The sequence below is a fragment of the Lithobates pipiens genome, unplaced genomic scaffold (genome assembly GCF_037356315.1).
Source record: "Lithobates pipiens isolate NorthernLeopardFrog02 unplaced genomic scaffold, aLitPip1_a1.2 Scaffold_8, whole genome shotgun sequence".
Classification (NCBI taxonomy): Eukaryota; Metazoa; Chordata; class Amphibia; order Anura; family Ranidae; genus Lithobates; species Lithobates pipiens.
In genome coordinates, this window is record NW_027507903.1 from 118035420 (window position 1) to 118058132 (window position 22713).

Consider the following 22713-nt stretch of genomic DNA (forward strand, 5'->3'; position numbering starts at 1 on the left):
AGCACTTCCTGCAAGATGATTCCTGGAAATTCAGAGAGCAGCTGGCAGCGGCGTTTTATGCACATGCAGCGATGGCGTGCACGCCCTGCGACCAGAGTGCTGGTGCAGCCTTGGGGGCAACCTGTGAGGTGGATAAGCCAGCAGGTTAGTTCAGCCCTCCCCGGCCTCCCTAGAACCACTCTCAACAGGGGACCATACAACCCACCCAGGTCATTTGGTCTTTAAAAAACAAATCAAACATGCTACTGTGTTCAGAAGAAACACAATCAATAATGGGGATCAAGAGGAAGGGTGGGGACTTATAACAAGCTGTCAATTGATTGCGTTTTCTGTAGGGAGAAGCCCTCATCTCTCAGGTAGCCATTCTGGAAGGTGATAGGAGAAATTATAAATGCACATTTTTTACCTGCAAAAATATGTGCATTTATTTATTTGCAAGGTGAACTTAGCCTTGAAATAAATATGTTTAAGGGGCGAATTTGTGCATTTATTGGAAGATGGAAAGTGAAGAGCAAGACTACAATTTTATAGAATCTTTATTTTGAAACAAATATATAGATATTTCAATATAACATTTAAGGAATTATGCACAACTGTAAGCTTAAAAACATTTTTTCTCCCACAGGAGATTGCAGCCTCAAAAATGTGGAGAAAAAAAATCAGTGTTTTTTGCATGGTTGTGTAGCCAGGTGGTCCAGATACTGTGGAGCCTGTCATATTAGTCTTCACAAAGATGCCCTAATTATGTTATTCATGTTATTGACCAATTTATTAATCGTTTGTTGGTTTTGGCTCTATTGAAATCTCCCCATAGAAATATTAATTTTAATCAATTAAATTAAAAACTCTATTGGCTAGGACCTTGTACCATCTAGTAAGCAGTTTATAACAGGATATTTGTATTCAGGATGCCAGGGATAAAGCAGGTGCCAGGTGAATGATATATAGGCTCTTTGGGCATTGGTGAGAATGAGGTCCAATTTGGACACCAACTCTCATAAGTAAGAGTGGCCCTCTTTTGGTTGCTTGTAAAGGACCAATTTACTGTACATGGGAGAGAAAGGAGAATTTTGTAAATGGGTTATCCTAGAATGAGTGATCAAAAAAGGGCGTTAAAGCGGAGTTCCACCCACATTTTTAAATCTTCGCCATCAAGCAGAAAAGTGTGCAGTGATTGCAAATTGGCATAATATATATTTTTTTTTTTACCAGAATCACTTACTGTAGTAATGGTGTTTTCTATTGTTACTTCCTCCTTCACAGGCGCACGTGTAATTTCCGGCTTTGAAATGTCTCGTGGGATATGTGTGTCATCAATTACAGGCGACAACAGGCATGTAGTTTGCTGTAGATTATGCTTGTAGCCATAACGGTGTGGGCAATTCCTCCGTCACCACACTTTTTTTTTTTTTTAGGGCAACAAGATAATCTTCCTGTATTACAGCGTGTGTGTATACTGCGCACACACACACACACACACACACACACACACACACACACAAGATCGGGTGGTGAATGCTAGGTAGCAACGTAGGGTCGTGTACCTCATGGACTTGTGAGTGTGGGGCATTTTACGTTAGAAAAACGAAGCAGGAATTCCACCGACGTATGCCTAAACATATCTACAGTATGCAAATTGGGAATCACTATCTGCCACTAGGGCACCATGTAGTTGTGGTTCACAACTACAGGATGCCCGTTGTATCCTTCGCCTCACTCGATCGAATCCATATTTCGGATCGAGGGGGCGATTGGAACAAAATATTACTTCAACGTGAGCAACTGTGGATATTCAAATTAGGTGCCACCTCTGCTCCGGGACTAAACAAATCGATTTCTTTTGCCCACTTTTTCAAGGGGGTTGCCTCCAGTAAAAACACAATAAACTACTATTTTGGAAATATCCCAATTTTTTGTTTAACATACTGTGGTTATGCTGTAAATTTTTCTGCTTCATAAAAGTCTTTTTTTTTTGAGCACAATATCAGTCTTTTTTTTTTTGTGACCAGAAATCACTCACTGGATGTCTCATGTATACACATATTTTTATGTAATTTAACCCATTCCCGCCGAGCGTACGCAGATGTACATACTCGGCTTCCGGGGGTTATACCGGGATGACGCCCGCAACCTGCAGGCATCATCCCAGTACCGTTTTTTTTATGGCGGGCGATTGGCTATCCAGCCATAACAACCAAAGTAGCTAAAAGCCGCTCGGCTGTTATGCCGGAGGAGCGGGAGGGGACATCCCCCCCCTCCCCACTGCTGTTAACGGTGCTCCCGCTCAATCGGGAGCACCAATTCGCGATCCGATGCCTCTGGCTGCTGGGGAGGAACTGGAATGAAGCCGTAATCGGCTTCATTCCAGTCTAATAGTAAACACATAAGAATGACGTCACTTCCCGTTTACTGGGCTGCCAATGGCGCTGGTTTAAAAAAAAAAAATATTAATATATATATATATATATATATATATATATATATATATATATATATATATATATATATATATATATATATATATATATATATATATATATATATATATATATATATATATATATATATATATATATATATATATATCTCTCTCTATCTCCCTGATCCCTCCATAAAAGGAGTACCTGTCACCAGGGATGTTTACATTCCTTGTGACAGCAATAAAAGTGATCACATTTTTTTTTTTTTTTAACTATTTAAAAAAAAAAAAATGTTAACGCGCCCGCCGTCCCCGCGAAAGCAAAGAAAACGCATACGGAAGTCGCGCCCGCATATGTAAACGGTGTTCAAATCACACATGCGAGGTATCGCCGCGATCGTCAGAGCGAGAGCAATCATTCTAGCACTAGACCTCCTCTTAAAGCGCCACCTATCGAGATTTTTTAGGTACCGTACTTTGACGTCATTCCACGAGTTTGTGCAATTATAAAAAGTGTGACATGTTTGGTATCTATTTACTCGGCGTAACATTATCTTTCACATTATGCAAAAAAAATTGGGCTAATTTAACGTTTTATTTTTATTTTTTTTATTCATCAAAGTGTCCCTTTTCCCAAAAAGTTGCGTTTAAAACACCACTGCGCAAATACCGTGCGACATAAAATATTGCAACAATCGCCGTTTTATTCTCTAGAGTCTCTGCTAAAAAAATATATATCATGTTTGGGGGTTCCAAGTAATTTTCTAGCAAAAAATATGGATTTTAACTCGTAAACACCAAATGCCAAAAATAGGCTTAGTCATGAAAGGGTTAAACATGTCTTGCTGTGACATGAGTTTAAGATAACTGTATTTGATAGGCATGGTTATTATGTGAATGGGATACAACCTTGCATTCAACCATATATGTATATTGATAATGTTTTCAATAGCAACTCTTATTCTTGCTTTTTTTTTTGTGTGTTTTTGTACACCTTTGTGCACCAAGCCCGATGGTTGCTTGTCTAGCATGTCTTCCCGGCGGGGGGGGGGGGGTTTCAGATTATTTGGCGCTCCTCCCCATGTCCCCTGTACTGGGCATGCGGGCTGGTTCCACGGCCAGGCGGGGATTAGTTCCTCCTGCCGGCAGCGTCCCTGGACACTTCCGGATGCCATCCCTCACGGCGCATGCGCGGGGGCCCCGCGTGTGTGGGCGTGATGTATGGCTGTCACGTTTTTAATGATGGAATTTGGGGCGGCCTTCTGGAACCCCCGGGGGAAGTCACACGAGGCTGCCTTGTTTGGCGGCCATTCAACACCCGATGGGCAGTCTGGCGGTACATGTATTTATGCAATTAAGTAATCAATGCCACCTATATATACTTGGATATATTATGGGATCACCCATTTCCAGCAGCACAGCAGGTGGATCATACACATTTTCAGTGCTATACGGTAGGCACCTTTTGAGACTTTGGTTATGCGCTGCCTTCTTTGGTTTTACTCTATAAGAGGTGTACATTTCATAAATTCGCAATACTATTCCTCTATTTACATATACATATATTCCTCTTTATAAATTTCTTTGGGCTAATTGAGACCGATCCTGGGCAAAGTCACCGTCTATAGCTTTATAGCTCTATAGGCCTTTGGAGCAGTGCAAACCAACATATTTGCTTAAACTTTAGGTAATAACTTTTCTCATTTGGTGGCCGCATGCACTCAACATAGCATGGTGACACAGGCAAAAAGTATTACACTGTGGCTTTTGTCTGGCATTTTTGGTCACTTCACCGTGTTGTGGCCCTTTTTTCACTCTTATATCCTGCTTTGTCCTGCCTCACTGCAGCACTGTAGGTAACATCACATTCTTATCTTGTCATATTTCTGTTTTCCCAAGACTATGATTTAAATGTTCCTATCACTCTCGCCACACCCCTTCAGTGATGCTTCTTTCTCTTTTAACAAACTTGTTTTTATTCTCACTAATGTGTGTGGTATTTGTGTTTGGTTGGGTTTTCATATTTCTTTTACTTAGTACTCGTCACCTTAGTCACTATTCTAGCACTTTTCATTTTCACATCACATGGGGATTTTTGGCATTCATCTATATATAACCTGTCTGGTTATAGGATGGTACATATGGACACAATCCATGTGGGCATCAATCCAAGTATAGATGATTCTACGCATATGATGGGGCATGATTGGGCCCACACATACGCTGGAGCCATATTACTATTTATGGCCTGTGACACTTTATATACACATTATACTAAATACAATTTTTTTTTTTTTATTTTTTTTTTTACCATAGGTAATACCCGCACCACTGGGTGTTTGTGCCCCCTCTTTCCATTCGGGAAGTGGGTGGGGCCTTACAAAGTGTGACCTCTCGCAAGCCATACTATGGCTTTGGCTCGTTCCCACTTGTGGCATCCGTGGAGTTGTCTGGAACCCTGGTTGGGGAATCAGAAGGCTTTCTTTTTAAGCAAGAGTTGCTTCATGTGGGAATAATTCCTTTTTCTTGATTTCAGATACATTCTATGGGGGTAACTATATCAACTGTGTATTTTACATGATTATAATGTCAGGGTGTACAATAAGTAATTGTTATACATCTCTCTAGCAGAAAGTCCCTCTGAAGAAGACCCCAGTGTGGGTTGAAACGCGTCAGTGCTGAATTGGTTGACAAACTTGACATTCACTGTGTAATGTTGATATGTAACCACTGTCTAATAATATGTATCGGGCATTATTCATTTCCCACTGAAGCTCATGTAAAGGGTTTTTGTACATATCAATAAACATAGATTTTTCATACATTGCCTATTTATCACTATTCTCCCTGGAACCTACTATACGGAAGCCATAGTTATGCCAATGAAGCAACCACCTGTCTCAGACAAATTTACCACAACGTCTTTCCATCTCTGGCCCAGAAGAAACAAGTGTTCCCCAGGGGGAAAAATCTGAAATCCTCCCAGGAAGGTGAGCAGGGATGCCCGGGGGGCATAATAGACTAACTCATATTTAACTTGTTCTAAATTTTCAAGGTGTGGAATATCAGATGTTGCATCTGAAAGACCTTTGATCTGTGGTGGTATCCCAATTGTGTTCTGCCATAGATTTTTCCATGGCTACCCATCTTTTTTTTTTTTTAATTAATGTCTTGGCACCCAAATAAATCTATGCGAGTCACCGATGCAAAAACAAACTCTTAATTGTGTCTAATAATTCCAAACGTACTGTATATATAACTGGTTGCTGCAGTCAAAATATGTACTTCCAATTGGTGGATGTTGGTTGCGCTATGCCAATATCAAACATAAGTACACCACTATTTTGAATTGTGAAATGAACCGCTTAATTCCCTAAAATATTATAATATATCATGAAAGAAAAACTGAGAAAACAGGAATTTTATATACAGAGGATAGCGTGCACAGGAATCACTAGTGGAAACTGGCATGCTGCACATTAATTGGACAATATAAAATGGAATTCATGCATGAATATTTGACATTTGTACTGGTGTTATGTTAAATTATATGTTGATTGATAGTGTGACAACACCTATACGATAGTGGGTGATATCATCACACACTACCGTGCACAATTGTGATTCATATATTACTTGGAATGTTCATCATTTTATATTAATTCAATTATGGTAGTCATATGATCATAGACCCCGTTCCCTGGCATCAGAAAACCCTTAAAGGTCCAGAAGGCGCCGCCACTTAGGGGCCAACATAGAATTCTAGTTGACTCCCAGGCCAAAATTATGACACTTCTCACATATATGTAAAAATCAACCTCCCCCCCCCCCCCCCCCCCCCAATCCTAAGGTTCCTCTAGAGGTTGCTAGATGTTCAATGAGCAATTTCTGCCTCTGATCTTTTCAGCTATCTTTAAGAGGTAATTGTAAGGTAATTATTCCCAATGACCTCAAGTGTAAGGAGCATTCTTCATATTGACCATCACACTAATGTATCATAAATTGTAGTTATAGCTATAGTATTTTTAGCAGGTGCTCCCTGAGATCGCAACAGTGTTTCAAGGGTACCACTGTGTTGAAATGGTTGAGAAAGTCTGCCCTAAAGAATAAAAATGGTGGGTGTTGCAATTTGTTTAATGTCAGTTTTGTTTTGTTTTTTTAAAACAATGATTTTTTTTTGAAAAATTACACTTTGTGTGCACTAAAATTCATAAACACACACTATAAATACACAATTGTTGTTAAAATATAAAAGCTAATGTTACGCCACGTAGATACTGCATCTCACGCTTTAAAATTGCAAATGCCCATGGAATGGCGATAGAACTAGGGCACCTAAAAATCTCCACTCTGACATTCACAGCAATACCTCACGTGTGGTGCGATCTCCATCTACATGTGTACGTGAGCATGGGCGTGGGGGGGAGTCAGGGCGTTGTAAAATTGCATTTTATTTATTTAAAACATTTTTTACACTGTCCCTTTAATTTTCTTATTGCTATCAAACATCAAAATGCATTAAATGTCCTCCTTTGTGGGTTTGGTGGTTCCTGGAAGGCCTCTGATTCTAATGTTAGAGCATTTACTTTGGTTTTCATAAAAATAAAAAAATTTTAGATGCTGTCTGCAGGCGTGTGCATTGCTCTTTTAAGTAGTTCCAGGGCCACAGCATTATGACCTAGTTGGATGGTGTCAGCTTTGAGAGAATTTAGTTCCTGTGTAAATAATTCTTTCATCGCTCTAAGGAACTGTTGCAGGTCAGGCTTAATTAAGGAGGACTTTTACATATGCCTTTATATCCCAGTTTGATTTAAGTTGACCAGCATCAGATAGAGTGGGTGCTGTGAGAATTAGCGACTTGGAAATTACCTGCAGGGCCGCTCCAAAGGATATTCTACTGTGTCTAAGCTCTGAGTAGGTTCTATAGGGATATGCACTGGCCACGGCTGCCATCTTAAGTACAGCCTGAAGACTGTTTCTTTGTGCTGTGGCTGTCCCATTTGCACAGCAGAGTTTCTCCGCTTTTCTGGCATCTCTGAAGTGTCCCTATGAAAGCCGGTTCTCCTGTGGCGTAGTTATTGGGGCAGATAATCTGGAGCTCCACGGATCTGTTGCTTCACAGCTCACGTCCAGAACACACCACCTCACCACGACAGATTGTCATTTTAAAGGATTTTGAGTTGCTCAATTTCTGCAGTTGTTTTAACAATCTGAGCATTATCTGTGTGTATTTTATGGGTAAATGCTGAATTATAACTTGAGACTTAGATTCTGAAAGGGCATCTTACCACTTAAGAGATTTTCACCAAAAAAAACAAAAAAAAACAAACACACAGCAAAAATAATATTATGAATGTACCAAAAGGTAAATATTTCCTTTGTTGCAAAGAAAAGTCTGAGGTGTGGTGTGATAGCAGAAGGGACGGGCAGGATTTCAGATTTTCTCCCATGGACAAAAGCTGACCTGCCTATGAGCAGTCCAAGGAATACAATAAATCTGCTTTTACAATTGCAAAAATAGTCTTCCTACGAAAACACGCATTTAATAAATACCACCATGCAAATACGTTGCACAATCAGACATTTAACATAAAAATGAAACTGTACAACCACCTACTTCTGTAGATAAATCATTACTGTGTATTTCACTGATTAAACATTTTCACAGTTGACATAGTGGAAAGAAGAAAGACCGGAATGGCGTGTGCTGCACAGAGCCAGTTTGGAAAAAGTAATTAAACAGGGAGAGAAAGTGCTATACAAAGGGATTAGTTGGAATTGCCACTCCCAAATTATTTATAAACTAATTTTGTGTCCCCTTAGGTAACCTGACTGCAACTACCGTAGAACAGGATCCTTACTGCTTGAACAGTTGCACATATGTTTTTGAAATACCTGTTCAAGCACAATACTAAATTAACTTTGGCTGATAGTACCAACACAGATGCCAATGCTGACAATCATTTACAGAGACCGTTTCCATTTTAACTTAAAAACAAATAAATACACCAATTTGTAAAATTGTGAAATTTGATGTTGAATTTTAACCACTTAAGCCCCGGACCATTTTGCTGGCCAAAGACGAGACCACTTTTTGTGATTCGGCACTGCGTCACTTTAACTGACAATTGCGTGTGACGTGGCTCCCTAACAAAATTGATATTCTCCCCCCCCCCCACCCCACACACATTTAGATTTTTGATCACCCCTTGCGATTGTTATTTTTTGCGCTATAAAAATAGGGGAAAAAAAAAAAAAGTATTTTTTTTTACTTTTTGCTATAATAAAATATCCCCCAGCGTAGGCCGATACGTATTCTTCTACGTATTTTTTTTTTACCAAAAATATCGCAAAAGTTATAACGCTTACAAAATAAGGGATAGTTTTTATGGCATTTTTATTAATCTTTTTTTTTTTTTTTTAACTAGTAATGACAGCGATCAACGATTTTTAAAGCGAGTGCGACATTATCGCGGACACATCAGACATTGACACATTTTTTGGGACCATTGTAATTTATACAGCAATCAGTGCTATACAAAATACAGATTCCTGTGCAAATGACTGGCAGTGAAGGGGTTAACCACTAGGTGGCAGTGTAGGGGTTAAGTGTTTCCTAGGGGCGTGTTGCTAATTGTGGGGGGCATGGCTGTGTTTTACACATCACTGATCTCTGCTCCAATCACAGGGAGCAGAGACCAGTGACACTGTTGCTAGGCAGAACAGTGAGATGTTTGTTTACTTAAATTTGCCGCCATGCCATCGCTTGTGCACCGGCCGGGACCCCCGTGAGAGCGATCGTGGGACCCACGGACTATCTCCGCGGGGACCAGCAATCGTCCCACGGGGAGGAAGAACGGGGAGATGCAAATTTAAAGGGACGTGCCTGTACGCCCATTTGCCTGTTCGTGCCATTTTGCCGATGTACAACGGCGTGCGCCAGTCGGAAAATGCACCGGCAAGCCTGCCGATTTCACAGGTTTGCTAATCTGACAGAACACCGCTGCTTTTAAAATGCAACATCAAAACAGTTTGAGTGATTTCTAAATACAGTAGAACCTTGGAATATGAGCATAATTCGTTCCAGAAGCATCCTTGTAATCAAAAGCACTCGTATATCAAAGTGAGTTTCCCCATAGGAATCAATGGAAACTCAGATAATTCATTCCCGTGTCACTGCTAGTGTATGCAGTACCGCATGTGGCCAGAAGTGGGGAGGGGGGCACCTGAGATTCTCTGAGACACGCGGGAACTGAGTGTCTCTAGCACCCCCCCACCTCTGGCCACATGCAGTATTACACACCCAGAGGCTTGAATCCTGCCCATCTTGCGAGACAACGCCCGCAAATCAAATCAGGATAAAAAAACAAAAACAAACAGCTTATATTGTGAAGCGCTTGTAAACCACATTACTCACAATCTGAGGTTTTACTGTACTCTATTACACTATACAAGCTCAGTTTACTGGTAAAAATAAGTGTAAAATGAAAGACTCCGGTGGGAGTAAAAAAAATGTCCGCTTGGCAACTTCAAAATGCTCATAGCAGACGAGTACAGGGTGTACCAAGATGGTAGTAACGGAACGTCACTAAGGTTGCATTTTCTAATGGGTAGAGACTTTCTGATAGAACAGAGGCACTGCACTAGATGGCAAATAAATTGCATTTTATCATGCAGCCTGGTTTCCTCTCTTCCTTCAATCACAGGGGGAAGGGTTATTTGGTTTTTAATGTCACCGCTTAATGGCAGCAGCTGCTGCCACAACCGAGATATCCCTCTTTACAGGAGGCGGTACCGTTTACGATAATGGTCTCCGCGGCGGGTTCGCCGCGAGATCACCGTTATCCGCAGCGGAGGGAGAGGTGCCACCCCCCCTCCTGCCACTCTCCCTCCGCTTACTGGAGCCGTCGGTATCGGTGGAGGCGATCGGATCCTTCTTGTTGCTGGGTATGGAGACCAGTAAGGCTAAGATGGCCCCCACTTGTCCCTATACCATAGGAGGGCGGAAGCGACGTCAAAACGTCACTTCCACCCATACCTCTTAAGGAACATCATCTTTCACAATATAAAAAAAAATAAAATAAATAAAAAAAAAAAAAAAAAAAAAAAAAAGAAGGGGGGGGGGGGGGCTAATTTTACTGTTGTCTTATTTTTTATTCAAAAAAGTGATTTTTTTTTCCCCAAAAAAAAGGGCGCTTGTAAGACCGCTGCGCAAATACGGTGTGAAAATATGTATTGCAATGACCGCCATTTTATTCTCTAGGGTGTTAGGAAAAAAAACAATATATCATGTTTGGGGTGATAGTAATTTTCTAGCAAAAAAAATAAAATAAAATGTTTTAAACATGTAAACACCTAGTTTGAAAAAGAGGCCTGGTTCTTAAGTGGTTAAAGGACAGTGTAAAAATAAAAAAGTAAAATAAGAAAAAAATAATTTTAAAAGGACGGGGCTCCTGCCAAGCTCGCATGCAGAAGTGAATGCATACGTAAGTTGTGCACGTATATGAAAACGTTGTTTAAACCACACGTGAGGAACCACCGCGATTGTTAGAGCGAGAGCAATAAATGTTAGCCAAGCCCTCCGCTGTAACTCAAAACTGACAACCTGTATTTTTAAGTGCCAAAATTTGTCACCATTCCACAAGCGGGTGCAATTTTCAACCGTGACATGTTGGGTATCAATTTACTCGGCGTAACACTGTCTTTTACAATATAGAAAAAAATTGGACTAACTTTACTGTTGTCCTATTTTTTAACTCGGGGGGGGGGGGGGGGGGGGGCAGTATTTTTTTTCCCAAATTAAGTAATCAAGTAATTTTCTAGCAAAAAAAAATATATAAAATATTTTAAACAAATCTCAAAGAGTCTCGGGAAGAAATGGCAAAAAAGAAAAAAAATATTTTTTCACGAGCAGTGATTTTAATGATGCTTAAAGTGCAACAAGAAAAATATAAAAATTCCTTTAAATATAGTGACCCACACCAAAATAAAAAAAAAAAAAGGGGGGGGGGGAGATGAGTATGGGGACAAGACCTTTTAAAAAATAAAATAAAATTAATAAAACTATCCCCTGATGTAAATTCATAGTCAATCACGATGCCCCCACACCGCTGACACGAGTCAATGGTATCGCAACTGATGGTGAAACTACATCAGGTGACACAAAAAATTTCTGTTATTGCTTTTTGGACATTTTTTTGGTAAATGGGTAGGGGTACAATGTACCCCATACTCATTCATATGGGGGGGGGGGATTTGGGGACCATGGCTTCCAGATTCCAATAAGCTTCCTGCCCACAGACCCCCAAGAACTACAGCCCAGGGTTGTGGGGATAAGATCCTGATCTCCATTGAAAAATAAATAAACCTCTAGCAATACACATCAAACTGAGCATGTGCAGAGTGCCTCCAAGGCTCTGTACCATCAGGAGATTAATTTAGGGACTGTGGAAGAAGGGAAGGATAAGAGAAGACCGGATCAAACAGCCTTTTTACACAATGATTGGGATTATCCTCTTAGGTTCCACAGTGAGTATAACAAACATACTTTACTGCATATACAGACTGATTCATATTGGTTGCGCTATACTAGTTTTGGTTTATAAGAAGAGATTGAAGATGTGCCCAAGAGAAAACACAGGCTGCAGACTGGAGAGAGATGAAATTATATAGAGGCCATATCAGGCTGCATTTACACTTTGCGCCATCGATCGCTTTGCAGGATTTTTTTTTTTCCTGCTTATACAAGCGTTTCTCTCTATGTCTGAGGTTTAAGCATTTTTAACTGCTTGCCGACCAGCACATGCCGATTTACGTCAGCAGAATGGCACTGGTGGGCGAAAGGGTGTACAGGTACGTCTCCTTTAAGAAGCGGTGCTGCGGGCCCACACGTCACCCATGGTCTCTGTACTCGATGTCCGTCAGGTGCCCACAATCGTGTCACTGAGAGGTAGAATGGGGAGATGCTTTTGTAAACAAAGCATTTCCCTGTTCTGCCTAGTGACAGGACAGAGATCACTGCTCCCTGTCATTGGGAGCAGTTATCGCTGTCATGCGAGGTGTAGCCTCTCCCCTCCACAGTTAGAATCACTCCCTAGGATACATTTAACCCCTTCACTGCCATTTACATAGTAATTAGTGCAACACCGATCGCTGTATAATTGACAATGGTCCCAAAATAGTGTCAAAAGTGTCCAACGTGTCCACCATGTCCACCATGTCCACCATGTCGCAGTCCCGATACAAAAAAAATAAAATAAAAAATAAAAACACACAAACACAATCACACACATACACACCACAACGCAAGATTGCCGCCTTTACTAATAGTGTAACGTAGATGCTATAAATGTTGCGCAAACCAAACACTTATTGCGATTTTTTTTTTTAACAAAAATATGTAGAAGAATATATATCGGCCTAAACTGAGGAAAAAAAAAAATATAGTTTTATATATTTGTGGGGGATATTTATTATAGCAAAAAGTAAAAAATATTGCTTTTTTTTCCAAAATGGTCCCTCTTTTTTTGGTTTATAGTGAAAAAAATAAAAACCGCAGAGGTGATCAAATACCACGAAAAGAAAGCTCTATTTGTGTGAAAAAAAAAAAGGGATGTAATTTTGTTTGGGTACAACGTCGCACAAAAGCGCAATTGTCAGTTAAAGCAACGCAGTGCCGAATCGCAAAAAGTGAAGTGCTGAAAAAAAATTTAATCAATGGAAAGCTAGTTGGGGGGGGGGGGAAATAAAAATCTGTGATATGTCTTTGCACTTGTTCATATGTCTGCAGGCGCTCCCATTGAAGTTCATTAGGGTCAAAAATGCTTGACGCTTGTAGCTCAAAAGAAGCTCGTGTACTTTTTCAATCTACAAGCATCACTATGCTCAGGTGGGAAAAGGCAGAATTTAAAACCATGGGATGTTAAGCATTTTGGAGTTTCAAGTTTCTGTTTCAGTGACTGGTGCCAACTGGGACCACTACAAATGCCCCAACCTTTCCCACTTTATTCAAAACTAAAACTGAAAAGGTTTGGCTACACTTCCACTATAACAAAAACAAACGCATGTCATTTTTTCAAGTTTAATTCCAGGGTTGACAATCAATAACAATCTACTCGTTGATCAAAAGGCATATGGAAGGTAAATTGCAAACAAACCCATTATAATGCTAGCTTCTGAGCATGTCCATGGCAACATTGTGCCATCAGCTCTTGTGCGTGTCTATGACACCACTCCACCCACTCACCCAGCAGCATGCTGGTCCATGATGGTAGAGCTGCCTATCTTTTCTGTGGTCAGCTTGTAGTAGATACTGCAATGTGTTCAATCGCTGAAGGAGTGCATGCTCAGTTATATGAAATCCAACATTAGGCTCCAATTCACACTGAACGTGGGTTTGAAACCGTGCAAGTTCAGTTTAAAACGCACGATTTCAAACCCACATTTTGGTGCAGGTTGGGGGTGATTTGAAAAACCATCTGTGTGGGTTCATGCACAGATGTCTATTGAAATTGCCTGTGAAATCTGAAAAAGTAGTGCAGGAACTACTAATTGGGATAGTGTTGGCAATAGGCTACAATTTGGCAATGCGATTTGACATGTCAAATAGCGCCGATGTGAATGGGGGCTTAAGTTTTTTTTTTTTTTTTTTTTTTTTTTTTTTTATTGGTTCCCCCAGGTGTTAAAATACCGACATGTAGCGCACCAAAAAGCGCCACGTCACCATGCTACTGTGAATGAACACAGATAGAAACTGATGCGCTGAAAAGCACATCGCACCACCTCCCTCATCGCAGCTAAGTGCAAGTGAAAACTGACAGCTGTCTGCACACCAAGGCTACTTTCAAACTCATCTGTAGCATAAATGCAGTAAAAACTCAAACAGTATCTCACAAAAGGGAGTACGCCTCTCACATTTTTGTTAATATTTTATTATAGCTTTTCATGTGACAACACTGAATAAATTATACTTTGTTACAATGTATACAAGTAGTGAGTGTACAGTTTGTATGACAGAAAAGTTTCCTCTACCTCCACATACAACCATTAATGTCTAAACCGCTGGCAACAAAAAAGTGGGAGTACATCCCTAAGTGAAAATGTCCAAATTGGGCCAAAGGTGTCAATATTGTGTGGCCACCATCATTTCCCAGAACTGCCTTAACCCCCTTGGGCATGGAGTTCACCAGAGCTTCACAGGTTGCCACTGGAATCCTCTTCCACTCCTCCATGACGACATCACGGAGCTGGTGGATGTTAGAGACCTTGCGCTCCTCCACCTTCCATTTGAGGATGCCCCACAGATACTCAATAGGGTTTAGGTCTGGAGACATGCTTGGCCAATCCATTACCTTTACCCACAGCTAATTTAGCAAGGCAGTGGTTGTCTTGGAGGTGTGTTTGGGGTAGTTATGTTGGAATAATGTCCGCGGCCCAGTCTCCGAAGGGAGGGGATCATGCTCTGCTTCAGTACATCACAGTACATGTTGGCATTAATGGTTCCCTCAATGAACTGTAGCCCCCTAGTTCCGGCAGCACTCATTCAGCCCCAGACCATGACACTCCCACCATGCTTGACTGTAGGCAAGACACACTTGTCTTTGTACTCCTCACCTGGTTGCCACCACACACGCTTGACACCATCTTAACCAAATAAGTTTATCTTGGTCTCATTGGACCACAGGACATGGTTCCAGTAATCCATGTCCTTAGTCTGCTTGTCTTCAGCAAACTTTGCGGGCTTTCTTGTGCATTATCTTTAGAAGAGGCTTCCTTCTGGGACGAGAGCCATGCAGACCCATTTAATGCAGCATGCGGCGTATAATCCGAGCACTGACAGGCTGATCCCCCCCACCCCTTCAACCTCTGCAGCAATGCTAGCAGCACTCATATGTCTATTTCCCAAAGACAACCTCTGCATATGACGCTGAGCATGTGCACTCAAACTTCTTTGGTCAACCATGGCGAGGCCTGTTCTACTGCTGTATGGTCTTGGCCGCCATGCTGCAGCTTAATTTCAGGGTCTTAGCAATCTTCTCATAGCCTAGGCCAGGGATATGCAATTAGCGGACCTCCAGCTGTTGCTAAACTACAAGTCCCAGCATGCCTCTGCCTGTCATGCTTGTGGCTCTAAGAGTCTTGCTATGCCTTATGGGAATTGTAGTTCTGCAACAGCTAGAGGTCCGCTAATTGCATATCCCTGGCCTAGGCCATCTTTATGTAGAGCAACAATTCTTTATTTTAGAACCTCAGATAGTTGCTTGCCATAAGGTGCCATGTAGAACTTTCAGTGACCAGTAGGAGAGAGCGATAACACCAAATTTAACACACCGGCTCCCCATTCACACCTAAAACCTTGTAAGACTAAGGAGTCACATGACACAGGGGAAAATGGCTAATTGGGCCCGATTTGGACATTTTCACTTAGGGGTGTACTCACTTTTGTTGCCAGTGGTTTAATCATTAATGGCTGTGTGTTGAGTTATTTTGAGGTGACAGCAATATTACACTGTTATACAAGCTGTACACTCACTACTTTTCATGTGACAATACTGAAGAAATTATACTTTGCTACAACGTAAAGATGTAATAAAAAATATGTGAGGGTTGTACTCACTTTTGTGAGATACTGTACGTTTTTGCCACAATTTTGCTGCATTTGAGGTGCGTTTTCTTACAGGACATGCAACGCTTTTTCAATTCATTTTAATAGGGAGGGGTAATATTTTTAACTGACCTAAAAAGTGCACTAAGAATGCGGCATGTAGGATTTTCTACACCATAACGGAAGCGCAATGGACCAGTGTGAAGACATACATAGAATTTAACAGCTTCAACACTGGGCACTTTTTGTGCTTAAAAAAAACCCCCAAAAAAATAAAAAACCCAAACACTGAAAATTTAGAAAAAGAAAAAGTTTCTTAGTTTCGGTCATAAAATTTTGTAAAGAAATATTTTTCCTCCTTCACTGATGTGCGCTCATGAGGTGGCACTGATAAGCTGCACTGATGGGCACTAATGAGGCAGCACTTATGGGAACTGATGAGAGGGCACTGATGAGGGGACACTAGAATGCCGCACTGATAGTACTTACTTCCATCACTGATGGGCACAGACTGGCATCAGTTCTGGGCACTGTTGGGGCTGCACTGATTATCAGGGCACCAATTACCAGTGCTCTAATTATCTGCATAGGTCTCCCCAGCAAGGAGAGGCAGCTGATTGACACTCCTCTCCTCAAACTCTGTCAGTGTGAGGCGAGGAGAACGATTATAGGCACTTCCGTGTTTACATGTGATCGGCTGTGATTGGACAAAGCCGATCACATGGGTAAGGAGTTGTGTCATCGGCTCTTTACCAAGTTTGAGGGTCGTGCCGTATCCCAGGAATCTCTGAGGCAGCAAGACGTCATCCCAGAACGAGAGGGGATACCCCCTGTCATCATTGACTACTCGGCAGGCAGGAGGTGGTTAAAGGGGTGCATTTTTCATCAGCTTTTCTTGTGCCTTCTTAATGCAAAAGCATTTCAAAAACTGCTAAGTGTGAAAGCAGCCTAAATCGGAAAGCGTGAACAAGCCCTTAGGCAGTTCCTGAAAACTAATTTCTTCAAGTGATCGTAAAGTATTGTTTTTCTTTCCCTTAAAAATAACAAACATGTTATACTTACCTGCTCTGTGCAGTGGAAATGCACAGAGCAGCCCAGATCCTCTTCTTCTCCTCATGTCCCTCTCTGGCTCTTCTGGCCCCGCCCTCCTTGGCTGTCCTGGCTCCTCCCTCCTGATGAATGCCCCCACAGCAAGCAGTGCATGGGGATGCACAGGTATAAAAGCATCCCTGTGCAGGCAGTCCCATTAACATCAATTGGGACACAGCTGCTGCTCCCAGTTTGACAGCCATGTGGGTGCAAGTGTTCGTCTCCAAAAGCAAATGGTGTGAATTTGGGGACCCACACCGGCTTGCACCCACATGGTTGTCCAACTGGAACAGTGGCTGTGTGTGCAGCCACTCCAACCCAAAAGACATAAAATTTGACTGCTTATATGCAAAAGACGGTCCTCACGCAGGAGTACACTATAGCATGCCCTTGTGAACAAAGCTTTATTACACAGTTGGAGCTCGTTTACAATTGCTTCAAAACATGGCTTGGAACTGGCTTTTTTAAAGCTCTCTGAACGCCAGTCAAAGCTCCTATCACAAAATAAAATTGATAGCTTAAAGTCCTGTTTACACCTTGCATTTGCTTCAAAAATTATATCCCATGTCACTTTCTTGATGCTTCAAAGCCCCGTAGAAGTCTGACAAAGCTCGCTTGAAGAACCTTCAGCTTTTGAGAGGCTTTAATTCAGCTTTGACTTCGCTTTGTTTTGGAGGTATTGTATGTATGGGATATCAAAACATACAGCATCTGCCAAGCTTAAAAAAAAAAAAAATAAATAAATAAAAAAAGCATCACGAAGCATCAAAAACACATAAAAAAAGCATGTTGGAGGTGCTTTAATGTGTGTTGATGTAAGTGTAAATGAGCCCTTACAATACAACAAAAAGGGATTAGGAGGGACCTGCTCCTAGGAGATTATAATCAACAAGTGCAAATATGACTTGAGTCACATGACAAGGGAAATCACAATGAGGGGGATTTAGTAAAAATGGAACATTAAGAATCTGGTGCAGCTGTACATGGTAGCAAATCAGCTATGAACTTCAGCTTGTTTAGTTAAAGGATAAATTCACCTGTCATAACATGTTACATCCATATTCACGTAGAAACTGTAAATGAAAAACTACAAGGTCCAGCAGCCTTTGCAGCTCTTGGCTTGTAGTTTTCAATGAACTACCACGACACTGTGTTAGTTCATTGAGTTTTCCTATCAGAACAGCTTCCTCATATGGAGGTACAAACAAGCCGACACAAGGAGACCTGCATGGCATCAGTAATATTCTGATCGCTGGTGCAATTTTTTACATGCTCCCAAAACAAATAATAAATGCACATTTTTTTTACCTGCAAAAAAAAAAAAAAAAAAAAAAAAAAAGTGCATTTATTATTTTTTGTCAAAAGATGAACTTATTTAAGCTTTGACAATAAAATCACAAAGCTGACTGGTTTCTTTGCAGAGCCGCACTCTCCAGTTTTAGCAACTAACCCCCATTAGGCCGGGCTCACACTGGTATGACACGACGGTTATCCTACTTTTCCCTGTGACATTGATCCTACTTCCATCCGACTTGAATGAACAGTATACCATTTTGCTCTGACTTGGAGATAGTCCGACTTGTCCTTTGACCAATCAAAAAAACAAACAATCCCAGTGTGACAAATTCCTTTTCCTGCTGCTGTAATCACCATGTCGGATGATTAGGAGGAGGATCCAACTTTAAAGCGGTTGTATAGTGTTTTTTTTTTTTTTTACTTTTACCTACAGGTAAGCCTATAATAAGGCTTACCTGTAGGTGAAAAAAAAATAAAATAAAAATATATATATATATATATATATATATATATATATACATACACACACACACACACACACACACACACACACACACACACACACACTCCTAAACCTGTATGTTTAGGAGAAATTCCCCTTGCAATGAGCCGCTGACTGCACAGGAGATTTTTGGCTGAAAGCCCGGCAGACGCCGGAAAGAAATCTCCTGCGCGGGATTGACGATATCGCGGCTCCGGCCACTCACAGCGCCGGAGCCGCAATACCCAAAAGACACGCCGAGGGAACATGTCAGCTCCCTCGGCAGGGATCATCGGTGATATCAGGGCCTCGTACTAAGGTAAGTATTTCATAATGATCTAGAATGCAGTGCATACTAGCTCATTATGCCTTTTCCCTTGCACGTCGGGGAAAAAAAAAAAAAAAAAACTAAAATTTCAGCGGGTTTACTACCACTTTAATGATACTGGAATGAAAATGTACTGAAGTAGAGCAGGAACCTTTTCTAAAGTCGAACTGACCTGTATCAGACCAGTTAAGATGGCTCTAACCAGTGATTTGTAAACATCATGCGACGTGCTCCCAATCAAAGGGTATGTCGCACCAGTGTGAAGCAGGCCTTATAGTCAATAGTAGAAATGGGGGTGTTTGAAATCCCATCTGCCCCACTGACACTGCACAGATCGGGAAAGATCTCACTGCCTGTGATTAGTACTGTGCAGTGTTGGCTTCCTGGCGGGGTCAGGCCCGCCTAAATTTCAAACATGCCTGGGCCCCATAGAATATGCAACGACACACTACATATTCACACTGATAATTGCATTAAAATCGTGTTGCAGCAGTGTGAACTAAGCCTAAGTCATGGTTCACATTGGTGCAATTTGGCATGACAATTCGGCGGCAATGACACCATCCTAATCGGGGTAGCACCGATTTTCCCTATATGGGCCACACAGGTGTATACTGCATGTCACCCATGTAAATGAGGCCCAATAATAGTTCATATTCAACAAGGACTTGTCCTCTCCATATATGGTTGCCACCTTTTCTTTAAGTCAAACCCAAACACTTTGGCAGCTTACAGCTAATTGGTTTTTAAGGGGGAATGCTGTGGACTCTGGTGTAAGGGGGTTTCTGCTCACCAAACCTCCCACTTACATCAGTTCCCAGCATTTCCCCTTAAATCGAGGTTTTCGAATACCCCTTTAAATCAGAGTCCACAGGGCATCCCTTACATCTGAGTCTCTCTTACCTTAGTGTATTCACTTGCTCGGAGGCAAGAGAGAGAAAGGAGGGTTGGAGGAGACTTCAGTCACAGACATTGGATGGTGAGCTCACTCACCTGAGGAGGGAGGCTCAGGTATTGACACCTTTCATCCACGATTAAGGATGAGCTCAGGCGTGTTTGCAAACAGCACTCAGGAAGTCGGTACTGCGGAGAACTAATCAAAAGCAGCGAGACGTTGTGTAGAGATCAAGAAATGTCTTACAGCTTGTGATTAGGGCTTCCCAGTGCCAACTTCCTGGCGGGCTCTGCACGTGCTGTTTGCGAACACGCCTGAGCTCATCCTTATCCACGATGTATCTGCCGGTTGCTGAACTTCAGATTTCCAGCCCACACATCCCTTTCCAGAGGACCAGAACACCAGGGATTGGAGCGTGTGTGGGCAGAAAGAGTTGGAGGGGGTGGGAGAAGGAACAGATCCAGCCTTCTCCCCATTAGGAATGAGCTCCAGGCTTGTTAACATGGTCCACGTGCAGAGCCCGACAGGAAGCTGGCACAGAGCTGTACAGGCAGTGAGACATTTCCCGATCTCTGCAGCCGTACATCGGGGCAATGTCTCGCTGCCTCAGATTAGCGCAGAGCTGCACCAACTTCCTGACAGGCTCTGCACGTGGACCATGCAAACACGCCTGAGCTTATCCATATTAGGGATGAGCAAAGGCGTGTTCGCAACCCGCACGTGCAGAGCCCGCCAGGAAGTCGGCACTGCACATCGCTAATCACAGGCAGTGAGACATTTCCCGATCTCTGCAGCCACGGATCGGGAAAATGTCTCACTGCAGTGCCGACTTCCTGGCGGGCTCTGCACGTGCGGGTTGCGAACACGCCTTTGCTCATCCCTAATAAGGATAAGCTCAGGCGTGTTTGCATGGTCCATCTACAGAGCCCGCCAGGAAGTCGGCGCAGGGCTGCGCTCATTAGAGGCAGTGAGACATTGCCCTGTGCACACCCCAATGCACTCAGCGGTTGTGGTCCGTGGTTATTTGGGGAGCCAGAGTCCATTATGAATATCGTGTTTGTGCGTTCATTATGAATAGCGTGTTTGTGCGTCCATGTTTCAGGGGGTCTGAAACCCAGACACACGATTCAAAAGCCGAACTGTCCAGGTGAATCCCCGGACAGGTGGCACCCCTATCTCCATAGAGAGTGACAGAAGAAGGCCAGTCATTGTAGAATGAAGATAATATCACAGTGGATCTCTATGACGGGTCATCTTACCCCCCCAGATCCCCAGCTTCAGCTGGGACCTGTCCAGGTTCTCCACATAATCGCCCAGGAATCTGTTCAGCAGATCGGCCACCACCGACTCCAACATTCTCCGAGCGATGTCCGTCCAGTCTGTAAGAGAAGGAGAGGAGAGCTCAGCCAGACATTCCTGTGTACACCGCTATGTACGAACAGCCCGCCATCACCTCACAGACACACTGTGCTTCTCTAGCGCGGCCTGTGAGGTGATCCCAGCGTGCCCGCCATGACTCGGCCTGTGCAATGTAATGATAAGGAGCCCGGGTACCCGTGTGTGGAAAGCTGTCACTCCCAGTCCAGGGCCATCTCTACCCGGCAATGCTGCTGTCTGTTTGTGTCACGGGGCCGGTCAGGTGACCAAGAAGCTCCGCTGTCCGGCGTTCATGTGATACGGGGGCGCGCCCAGCCTGATAGTGAAGGTGGGGGGAGGGAGGGAGGTTTGTGGACACGGAGCTGATAGCGCTCGAGGTGTTCCTTATCTTCTGCCCAATCCAGTTTTACACTATTCAGCCTGTCTGCCCTCTTATACACAAATAATTTGCTTTTCTTATAGTTTAATCCACATGCGTCATTCAAATATAGTCCGGAGAGAGGTGAGGGAGCCCGCTGTGTGGAGAACAGTGGGGGGAGGGCTGACTGAGCTGAATAGGTGAAGCGCGTCTATGGGGGGGAGCACTGTCACTGAGGAAGGGGTGTAAAGGGAGTTCCCCCTTTACCAGTAGGCGCTGGGGCTCATGATTTTGGGGGTGAGTGGCAAACCAATGCACCCCCCCACATTGGAGACAGACGTGAATGAAACCGCCCCCCCCTGCGAGAGATGGAAGGGAAGATGGCGATCAGAGGCCTCCTTACCTTAGGAGGCAGATAATAGAGCTGCTGCTTCTCGCTTCGGGGCCGTTGCTTCTCTCGGCCAAACAGGAAGTGGGTCTTGAGATTCAGGACCTGCTTCCTGATTGGCTGGGAGGAGAATCAGGAAGACAATAGCGAATATTAATTCACTGTCACACAACTGGATGGGCTCAGGGCGCAGTGCAGTGCCCACCCTTTGTTGAAGCAATTTTGAGCTTCAGGCTCTAATCATGTGCCTTAAAAAAAACATTTGAATCCATGTGTTCAGCTCCCTGCATGTAGATCAGGGGCCAGGCGTATTAACTGGGGGGCGGCACTTCATATGCATGAGCTGCCACTGCCCTTTACATCTGAGAGTTCCCCCTTTTTATCTGAATCCGCAGCATTCCCCTTTTAGGTCTGAATCTGCAGGGTCCCCCTTTACAGCTGAATCTGCAGAGTTTCCCCTTTACATTGGAATCTGCAGA

At 42.7% G+C, this 22713-nt stretch overlaps 1 protein-coding gene across 5 annotated transcripts in view; it reads right to left on the reverse strand.

Moving 5' to 3' along the window:
* VPS13C (vacuolar protein sorting 13 homolog C) overlaps positions 1-22326 on the reverse strand; it is a 626331-nt gene extending 604005 nt beyond the window's left edge. For 4 of the 5 annotated variants that reach the window (XM_077473221.1, XM_077473220.1, XM_077473218.1 and 1 more), the window contains exons 1-2: positions 21666-21809; positions 21371-21490 (exon numbers count right to left, since the gene is read on the reverse strand). In XM_077473221.1, coding sequence (XP_077329347.1) covers positions 21371-21467 — 97 coding nt within the window. In that variant the 5' untranslated portion in view covers positions 21468-21490; positions 21666-21809. Of the gene's footprint in view, positions 1-21370; positions 21491-21665; positions 21810-22249 lie in introns of those variants that run through there. The other variant, XM_077473219.1, reaches the window with a different exon arrangement.
* Between the last annotated feature and the right edge of the window lie 387 nt (positions 22327-22713).